The sequence below is a fragment of the Benincasa hispida genome, chromosome 4, assembly GCF_009727055.1.
Source record: "Benincasa hispida cultivar B227 chromosome 4, ASM972705v1, whole genome shotgun sequence".
Classification (NCBI taxonomy): Eukaryota; Viridiplantae; Streptophyta; class Magnoliopsida; order Cucurbitales; family Cucurbitaceae; genus Benincasa; species Benincasa hispida.
In genome coordinates, this window is record NC_052352.1 from 3,557,453 (window position 1) to 3,567,959 (window position 10,507).

Sequence of the window (10,507 nt, forward strand, 5' to 3'; positions counted from 1 at the left end):
TTTTTGCTCTAGTTGGTTGAGATTCATATATTTTTTAATCAATAACTCCTACTTTCATTCAGCCACGAGAAGACAAATGAGTGCAAAATACTTTGAAAATATTACTCTCGATATTGCTATTGTAGGAGCATATCCAAAATGTAGAAAAATGTCTTCTCTATCATATTGATTTAAAATTTTGGAGCCTCAAGTATATCCATTTACGACAAACTTTAGGAATTTTTTTTTTTCCTGATGAATCACATTTTTATGGCATCTAGGTGTATTTTGGCATCAAGCACTAATGACAAATAATTATTACCATTAATAACAAATGCTACAAATTTTAATTTTATAATATTTTTTTATAGTAACACTATTACAAAATATTATATTTATATTAGAAATTTAATATATATCAAATATGTAAAACATTTAATTTATTAATTATAAAGAACCGACATACCTTTAGGACCTACCTTCAGCGGGAAAAATGAAAAAAGCTTGTGTTGATAATGTGTTGTGAACTTTAAGAGCACAACAAAAACACGGATACCAATAAAATAAATTAACATAATATATAAATATATGAAATAAATAAATAACAAAAGTAAATAAAACAAAAAGATTTGATTTCACCACTTTCTCCAATCTTTTTGAATTTTACTCAATACGAGTGTTCCAAAACCTACCAAATGTCATTATTTATAGGTAATTTGGAGGTGGATTGCACAAACACTAATAATGTGTAATATTGACTCATGGACAACACTTTAGGAAATGAGCGCATGTCACATGCTCAATGGACTCTAAGCATAAACATTTAATGAGCATCTATTATCATAATATTTATAATAATCAGATACTTTTAGAGTGAAAATTTTAAGACTACCTTATAATTTAACCTAAAGTTGTATATTAAAAAATCAAAGTAAAAACACGTTAAGTAATAGTTTGTTTTGAAATTAATTTAATTATAGTAATGCTAATACTATTACATTGATAACTTTCTTAATAAAAAAAATAGTTGGTAAACTTTTCCTAAAAAAATAAGGATCAAACTTAGTTCAACTAAAATTAGGCATTTATCATTTAAAATTTTTATCCTAATATTTAAATTAGGGAAAAAATGCATATTTTTAATATTTAATCTAGTATATTTTTTTTATCTCTATTTTAAATTATAAAATTTGAAGCAATATTCTAAACAATCAGTCAAAGTCAAAGTGAAATTAATTCAATGATAATTGACATGTCTTTTATTTTTAGAGGTCGGAGATTCAATCTCCATTCATAATTGTTGCAATAAAAAAAGTTACGTGGAATGAATTTCAATAGCATTATAAAATTAAATGAAAAAAATACATTATTCAAAATAGCGATCAAGACCTGCAATTTTTTTTTAAATGTTAAATTGTATCATTGGAAACAATTTCAACTATATCCTTCACAAACCACGTCAACAAATTTCTTCCAAATTGGTTTCAAATTATTTTGACAACAAACTTCCAATCAAGTCCTAATTATAAATTTTCCGTAACTCGCCTTGAAAGAAAAATCTCAAGCGACCAAATAAATATCAATTACTTTCTCAATTGACCTAACAAATTAATTAATCATTAAGTAGCTTCTAATCACTAATCTTTCAATAGAAAAAGTTCCCCAGGCACGAACAAAATATTACCGTGCCTAAATAAAATAAATTCGGACTAAAGAAAATCCAAATACCATTTCTATTATTAAAAAAAAAAAAAAAAATCCAAACAACTCAATTTTGCAGCACCAATTCAATCGTTAAAATTACCATAATTAGAACAACCCAAAAATTCAGGAGGACTAACAGTATTGTTTTATTTATTTTTATTTTTATTTTTATTTTGCAACTATCAGTATTTTCTTTACTGATATAGGAAATTCCATATATTGCTGTCACCATTCTCAACAATAAAATAACACTTTTCAAATAACTTAAAGAAAAGAAAAACTTACTTTTATTATTTATATTTTAATAAAGATAGGGAAAAAATATCCTTAAAAAGAACAAAATATATATATATACCAAGAGAAATTTTTACAATTTGAGTAACCAATCTAAAAAAAAAATTGAAAAAGAAAGAAAAAAAAAAAAGAGAGAAAAAACTACGTCAATTCCAGAATCAAAACAGGCCTCCCATCAAGTTGATGGATTGAATCCTAAGGCTGAAAAGATTGGGAAAATGTGAAAATTTGTTGATGAATTGTACGATCTCATACAGGGGATGAATTAGGATTGCGATTTGGCAGCTCCATTGTTGTTTTTATTTTTGTTCTTGTTCTTCCAAATCTGCATTCTGTTCTGTCTTGCTGTAGCAGCCATGTATTTTGAGTACTGCCTGTCATAAATTTCATCAAAAGAGAGGTTCAAATCAGGAATCCCCATAGGCCCCAATGAAGGATCATATAAAGAAATTGGAATTTGGAAATTCTGATTATTGTTGCTCTGTTCCGCCATGGGAGCCGTCTGATTCTTGATCGACGGTTCACATATATGAAGATTATTCTCCAGATTTGAGGCTGAGGATTTCACAGTTAACTCAGCCATTTCCATGGCGACCAAACTTGAGGTCCCAATTTCTGGAATTTCTGATTGATTATTGGAACCACCCACACCCACAATCATCTGTTCAAGAAAGAACCAGTGTAAATATTCAACAGAGCCCACCGGGGGGGGGGGGGGGGGGAGGAGGGGGGAGGGGGATGGGGATGATTAATTGAAAAACTAAGAAGAAAATAAGAACCTTCCGTGTTATGGCCTTCAAATCCGAATTGATAGTTTTCAGATGATTATAATGTTGCTTCATAGCTTCAAGGTCCTGTTGTTATGATTAAAGAGAAAAATAAAAATTAATAAAATAAAGAGAAGATAATACATTTGAGTGGGCATTAAAAGTAAACAAAAAATTGGTGAAGGACAAAATAAGAAGAACTCACCCCTTCCAGAGCTTGATTCTGGTGGGTCAAATTATCAATGGTTTCCAGATACTGAAATTTCTGGTTTAAAGATCCAAAAGGGACAAACAAAAAATCAACAAGAAAGAACAGAGAATCAGAACCAGAGAACACAAAATGGCTAAAATTAGGGCTTAAAAGAAATTAAAGAAATCCGATGAAACAAAAAATTGGGGGAAAGTTAAAGGAAGAAGAAAGAAGGCATTATAATTAGTGAGAGACCTTATCGAGAGATGCTTTCTTCTTGGGGACCTTGACGTTGGTATTATTCTCATCAGATTCACTACGCGACAAGGGCAAGGAGTCGAGTGAAAGCGGGGTAGTAGGGCTTGACTCCTTGACGTTCTTGGACGACGATGGAGGAGGAGGCGGCGGTTGGGGGATGAGGGAGGCGGAGTCCGGGGGGGAATCGACGGCGGATCTCTTGCGTCGGAGAGCCCAGGAACGGAATAAGCCAAGAGAAAAGTCGGATTGTTGAATGAGAAGAGGAAATTGGAGGAGGGTTTGAGCGACGAAGTGTTCTTGAGGGGTGAAGTCGTCGGAATCGAATGTAGAAGAAGTGGAAGCCATTGAGAGAAACGAATGGGTTTGGTTAGATTGATTGATAGAGAGGATTATTGTGAAAATTCAGAGGAAGAGAAATTGCATGGGAGAGTGGAAGAGAAGGAATTGGGGGATTTATAGAACAACAGAGGAAGAGGAAGAAGAAGAAGAGAAGAGTGGGAGTTGCACTCTTCTTCTTAGTTTTTCCAAAACCAAATAGGAAAAGATTTTGGAGAAGGATGTGGGTTTCTGACACGTGTCCATTAGATGGACATTCAGGATGCTCTTCTAGGGTTTAAGCCTTTTTATTCGTTTTGTGTTTTCTGCTTCACCTCGTCAGCTCGACCCTATTTTTGGTATTTTTCTTTCCTTTCTTTTATTTTTTTTTATTATTTAGAGGAAAAGAAAAAAAAAATGTGTGCCGAGAAGAAAGGGTTTGGACTTCCTCCCCCCAAGTCCTAATTATGTTTGGAATTTCATAAACACTTTCTTTTTATTTCTCTTTTACTTTTTATCCTCTATCTATAAACAAAAACAAAAACTTTTACTTTTTATCTTTTCTTTTAATTAATAAAACACATTTACTTTTACCCGATTCAATTTGAAAGACTAATTTGTTAACTTGATCTTCTTGAACGATCGACCTTTGAGCTTGTTGATCTATTAGTGTTCACACGAGGCTTCCGGAGAAACTTGTTTCATGGAGTTAAACTTAAGTTGGTGTTGATGTTGATGTTAATTTGATGCGATATGGTTCGATTTCTAGTGCTTGATCCTCTGAATCTCTCTCGGTTGAATGTGTATGCTTGATGTATGAAAGCGGGGCGTGTGAGTGTTCTTGAGCTTCGAGTCTTAGAAGAATGCTTATATCTTCAAAGGACTTCAGTCTTCAAGCATGTTCAAAATGCTTGATGCTTGTGTCTTTAAAGGACTTCAATCTTCAAGCGTGGTCAGCTTCAGGAGTCAAAGGAGTCTTCTGATTGTGGAGAATTCCTTCTAAGCTCTTTGGAGTGTAGAATTGCTGATCTCTCCAAATGGACTTTGTGGGCTTGGACTTGGTTGGTCCATGTACTTGGCCTTTGGGCCCAAATAGTTGGATTTGGGCTTGATTTGACATTTATGTCAAATTCAACCCATTTTTTGATTACTTTAACCTATACAATAATATCAAATTGGGTCAAATTAATCTTATATGTTTCAATGGTCACGATGAAACTACATTGCATCATCGAAATTTGTCTTCGACTTCAATTTGGGACACAGGCGACTTCTAATTAGTCCAAAATATTTGAAATTTTGTAATTTAGTAAATGACGTGGTAAATTGGTCCAAAATTTCTCTTTCAACAGTAGGTTTATCTTTTTATTTTAAATTTGTTTTCGATTAAATATGTTCGATTTTTTTCAAAATTTGTTGGTTGATATTTGAATTTGTTCAGAGTTTATTTCTTTAATTTTAAATTTTTGAATGTTTTTTTATTTTCTCTCAAGATTGATGAAGAGATTCTTTTATCTATTTTGAAATTAAGTTTAAAGTAACGTAACTAAAAAATAAACGTTTCGTTTGGTAACAATTTCGCTTTTTTATTTTTTTGTTGTTAAAAATTAAATATATTTTCTTACCGTTTATTATCATGTTTTGCAACTTTCTTGAATAAAAAAGTGGATTTTTAGTCAAATTCAAAAAACAAAAACAAGTTTTCAAAAATTATTTTTTTAGGTCCCGTTTGGTAATCATTTCGTTTTTTTTTTTTTAATTAAACCTATTTTCTCCTTACTTCTTATAATAATTTGCATATTTCTTTAAGTACAATGGTTGAATTCTTAGCCAAATTCCAAAATAAAAACATATTTTTAAAAGTTACTTTTTTTAGTTTTCAAATTTTAGCTTGTTTTTTAAATCATTGGTAAAAAGTAATAACAAATAAAGAAATTTGGAGGTAGAGGCAGTGACTATATGCTTAATTTTTTAAAACAAAAATAAAAAATTAAATAGTTATCAAACGGGGTCTAATTTGCAAATTTTGCTTTATTTTTTTAGAACATGGGTTAAAAGTAGATAAGAAAACCATAAATTTAGAGATGGAATGAGTGTTTATAAACTTAATTTTAAAAAGTTTAAACAAAAAATCAAATGATTACTAAACATAACCAAATAATCTAAAAGTACTATCATGATTACAAGATTATCTATAAATTAAATGAATAAAATACACTAAGAAGCACAAACATGTATACAGTTACATAATACAGATACGATAAGACAATAGCAGAGTCAGGAATTTTATATAGAGGGCACTATATGTACAAGTCTAATAAAAAAATACCTATAAATGATTGTAAAAAAAAATATTCATAACTTTATAAATTAACTAATTTAATATATTAAATTGCCCGCCACGAGTTTTCATGTTTTGAAATCGACCTATGATAACTTCAATATCTAATTTATCAAATAAATAATTTTCAATATAGGCTATAAGACGAATTCATCCATTGATCTCCCGTTTGACTACACTATTGAGTCCTCACAATATGCATAGCAAAAAATATTCTCTCTAAAGTAGTTGTGGCAACAGGTAAAATTAATGTCAAGGTAAGTAAATTGTAAGCTAATTAATAGATCTTGTTTTTATTCGTTAGGACCATTTCTACTGCAAGATCACGTATGTTATTTAACTCAACAAACTCAATATTTTGAATGCATATCAATAATATAATTTTGAAGTTGATCTTCAAGCATAGAGAGTTCAATAGCTGAAAAGACTCTTGAGTAAAATTGAGCAAGTTGACTAAGCTTTTTTCTATCAAAAGAAACAAATGAATTACTCGGATTTAAACATGTCAAACAGAGAAGCAATTCTGTATTCGGTCCAGTAAAACGATTATTCAACTCTTGAATTTGCATATCATTGACAATATAGAAAACTGCAACACGATATGATGTAGATTTGTAATTGGTTGAGATTTTCTCCTTTTTTGTTCTTGAATTAAGAATAGGTCATCCATTTTAAAGACTTCAATATCATTGTTGAACGAGAAATTTTGGATCAATCACAAACTGTCACGTCATTCACTAAATTAATGACGAAATTCCAAATTATCAAATTTGGGATCTGAATGAACTCTTTTACAAGAGAACCATTGAGCGGAAGCAAGATTGTTCCAAACCCATTGTGAAAGAACAACACATGTACAATCAAACAAGAATAGATATGCATCATCGAGTAAATAACAACATTCTTTTAAGTAAAACCACATGGAATCAAGTGACATACCTTTGAATAGTTATTCTTTGAGTATTCCCTCATTCAACATCAATCAAGCGTCCAAGCAAACTCGATCAAGTGCACAAATGCAACGAACAACCAATGAATTACACGAACTGTCAGATCCTCGAACACAATTGAGTAAAACTCAATTCTTGACCCTCGAACAGCAAACTCGAACTACCAAAAGGCTATCTTGGTTTCTCGATGTGAGAATCCAATAGGTATGGGCTCTGTGTGGATTTGGTAGAGGGAATGAGAAACTAAACGATCGAGTAAGTGGGAGAATGAGAAACGTTTGTCGTATAGAGCTGGATACTCGATCGTATAACAAACGAGGAGCTTGATCGTTTACTCTCTCAAAAGGCTATCGTATAGCCTTTTACCACTCGATCGAATGTGATTCGATACTGAAAAATGAAAACTATTTTCATTTTTATCCTTCATTTACTAAAACTGATAATAACTTCCCACTTTAAATGGTTGAAGGAGAAATTAACCACCAACAATTATCTTATAATTGTTTTATTATAAATAAATATAATAATTAATTTATCATATTATATTTCTAATCTATAGTTGTAATATCACATCATATCTAATATTTAAACCTAGTTCTTTTTCTCTTTTATTGCATTTAATATAAGTCATATTTATATTAATTCATCCAATTAATGTATCTAATACATCAAATCAATTATATCACTAAATCAATTAAACTATATCATATATAATCAAATTTCTCTTGTTAATTTGAACACTTCAAACTAACTCAAAAACTGATTCTCAACATGAATCTATTAAGCTACCAAAGAAATCATATGGACCTGTAGCTTGAAGTTCCAACGGTACGTGGATGACTGACTAAACTCTTTAATCAAGATATCCACCATTCGTTAATTGCCAGGCACTCCACTAAAGACCGACAGTTGCACTCTTCGCACTACAGATATATTTTTGTATCTATTGGATATAACCAATCAACAACGATCACAATAAAGGGTGATAGGTCTAGACATGTCTAGAACAACTTCAAGATCAATCAGAAACTTCCTGAGCCAAACGGCCTCCTTAATAGCTTCACAAGCCGCTACATACTCGACCTCCATAATGGAGTCAGCGATGCACCCCTGCTTAGTGCTTCGTCATACTACAGCCCCTCCGTTAAGAGCGAACACTGGTCTTGAAATATATTTCCAAGAATCCTTATCAGTCTGAAAATCAAAGTTCGTGTATCCTGTAAGGATCAAATCCTTAGAACCATACACAAGCATGTAGTCCCTTGTTCTCTGAAGATACTTAAGAATATCCTTGTCGGCAGTCCAGTGACCCTGTCCTAGATTAGACTGATATCAGATGTCAAGTCTAGTACATAACATTGCGTACATCAAACTACCAACGACAGATGCATAGGGGACCTGTCTCATTTCCTCAACCTCTTGAGATGTCTTAGGTTATTGTTCCTTAGACAATGTAACTCCATGCCGAAAAGGCAAAAGGCCCATTTTGGAGTTCTACATCGAGTACTTAATCAACATCTTGTTAATGTATGATGCCTGAGACAGTACTAGCATTTTGTTCTTTCAATCCTGAAAAATCTGAATCCCAAGAACAAACTGAGCCTCTCCTAAATCTTTCATTTAGAATTGGGTCGCTAGCCAGTTATTAACTGAAGTCAGTAAACCTACATCATTCCCAATGAGTAGGATATCGTCTACATATAACACTAGAAAAACTACTGAACTATTGATGGTTTTCTTATAGACACAAGGCTCATCAATGTTTTGGTCAAAACCATAAGATTTGATCATAGTATCAAACCTTATGTTCCAAGATTTTGATGCCTATTTCAGTCCAGAAATGGACCGATTCATCTTGCAAATATTTTGCTCATGACCTTGGGCTATGAATCCCTCGGGTTGCACCATATAAATGGTCTCCTTAAGATTACCATTCAGAAAGGCAGTCTTGACATCCATTTGTCATATCTCATAGTCATAATATGAGGCAATGGATAGGAGGACGTGAATAGACTTCAACATGGCAACAGGCGAGAAAGTCTTCTCGTAGTCAACTCCCTCCACCTGGGTATAACCCTTTGCCACAAGTCTAGCCTTGAAGGTTTATACCTTCCCATCGGCACCTTGTTTCCTCTTGTAGATCCATTTATAACCTATAGGTTTAACCCCAAAAGGTTGATCTACAAGATCCCATACCAAGTTGAAGTACATAGACTCCATCTCGAGATCCATGGCTTTGACCCATTCATCTCTGTCAACATCCTCCATTGCCTTCTTGTAAGACAATGGATCCTCAACCTCGCCATCGGCTACCATAGCCGGGATTTCAGTTAGACCCATATAGCGAACAGGTAGGTTCACAACTCTCCCACTACGTCGAGGTTTCCTCAACTCTTGAGGTGGTTTGACCTACTAAATGAACTTCCATCAACAACTCTTGTTGAAGTTTCAGTAGTTTCTTTGGAAAGTTTACGCAACACGATTTTACTTCTTCAACTGTGCCCTTTATATCATCCTCCTCAAGGAAGGTAGTGTTTGTTGACACAAGCACTTTATTCTCCTTAGGATCATAAAAGTAACCCCCTCGTGTTCCTTTGGAGTAGCCTACAAATAGGCACAACCTCAAACATGGTTCTAGTTTCTTAGGATTAGCCTCAAGCACATGTGCTGGGCAACTCCATATGCGGAAGTGACGCAAACTAGCTTTATCCAGTTCCACAACTCCAAAGGTATTCTGACAACACTCTTGGAAGGAACACAGTTGAGGATATAAGTTGCAGTCTCAACTGGCAAACCCCAAAACGAGTTCGGTAAGGAAGCGTAACTCATCATTGATCGAACCATGTCCAACAGAGTTATGTTTCTCCTTTCCGATACACCATTCTGCTAAGGTGTACCAGGTGCTGAGAGTTGGAAAACGATTCCATTTTCTATCATATAGTTCTAGAACTTAGAATCTAAAAACTCTCCACCCCGATCAGATCGAAGTGTTTTAACCCGTTTATCTAATGCGTTTTCAACTTCAATCTTGAACTCTTTGAACTTTTCAAATTATTCGGACTTATGTTGTATTAAATAAACATACCCATACCTCGAATAATCATCAGTAAAAATGATAAAATACTGGTAGCCTCCCCTGACTCGCACATTCATCGGACCACAAATGTTTGAATGCACTAACTTTAGAGGCTCTTTGGCTCGATAACCTTTTTTAGTAAAAGGTCTTTTAGTCATCTTGCCTTCAAGGCATGACTCGCACACAGGTAAAGAATTTTCCTCTAACTCGTTTCGAAGTCCATTCTTCACCAACCTATCAATCCTATTAGATTGATGTGCTCTAATCGAATGTGCCAAAGTTGGGCATTTTCTTTAGGATAAACTTTGAGTCGTTTATTTTGAGTTACGGCAGTTTTAAATATTTCTATGTTATGGAAGGAATTTTTTGTTAACGGTCTTAACACATACAAATTGTTTTCCAGTTTAGCTTAACGTATCTCAACACCATCTATCACAATAAATACTTTATTCATTGAAAAGTTGAGAGTATATTTACAACTCGATCGAATGTGATCCGCTTCTGAAAAATGAAAACTATTTTCATTTTTATCTTTCAGTTATTAAAACTGATAATAACTTCCCACTCTAAACGGTTAAAGGAGAAATTAACCCCCAACAATTATCTTATAATTGTTTTATTATAAATAGATAT

At 33.0% G+C, this 10,507-nt stretch overlaps 1 protein-coding gene across 1 annotated transcript; it reads right to left on the reverse strand.

Moving 5' to 3' along the window:
• Window positions 1-2,014: 2,014 nt before the first annotated feature.
• LOC120075914 lies at window positions 2,015-3,828 on the reverse strand. The gene is made up of 3 exons (XM_039029664.1): window positions 3,190-3,828; window positions 2,950-3,009; window positions 2,015-2,831 (listed from the first exon to the last, which is right to left on the reverse strand). The coding sequence occupies exons 1-3, from the start codon at window positions 3,535-3,537 to the stop codon at window positions 2,667-2,669; spliced, it is 573 nt and encodes a 190-aa protein (XP_038885592.1). The 5' UTR covers window positions 3,538-3,828; the 3' UTR covers window positions 2,015-2,666.
• Between the last annotated feature and the right edge of the window lie 6,679 nt (window positions 3,829-10,507).

Coding starts and splice junctions, on each gene's coding strand:
- LOC120075914 (XM_039029664.1), bottom strand. CDS start 3,537: ATGGCTTCCACTTCTTCTACATTCGATTCCGACGACTTCACCCCTCAA. Junction 3,010..3,189: donor AGAAAGCATCTCTCGATAAG/GTCTCTCACTAA, acceptor TCTTTAAACCAG/AAATTTCAGTATCTGGAAAC. Junction 2,832..2,949: donor AGAATCAAGCTCTGGAAGGG/GTGAGTTCTTCT, acceptor TCATAACAACAG/GACCTTGAAGCTATGAAGCA.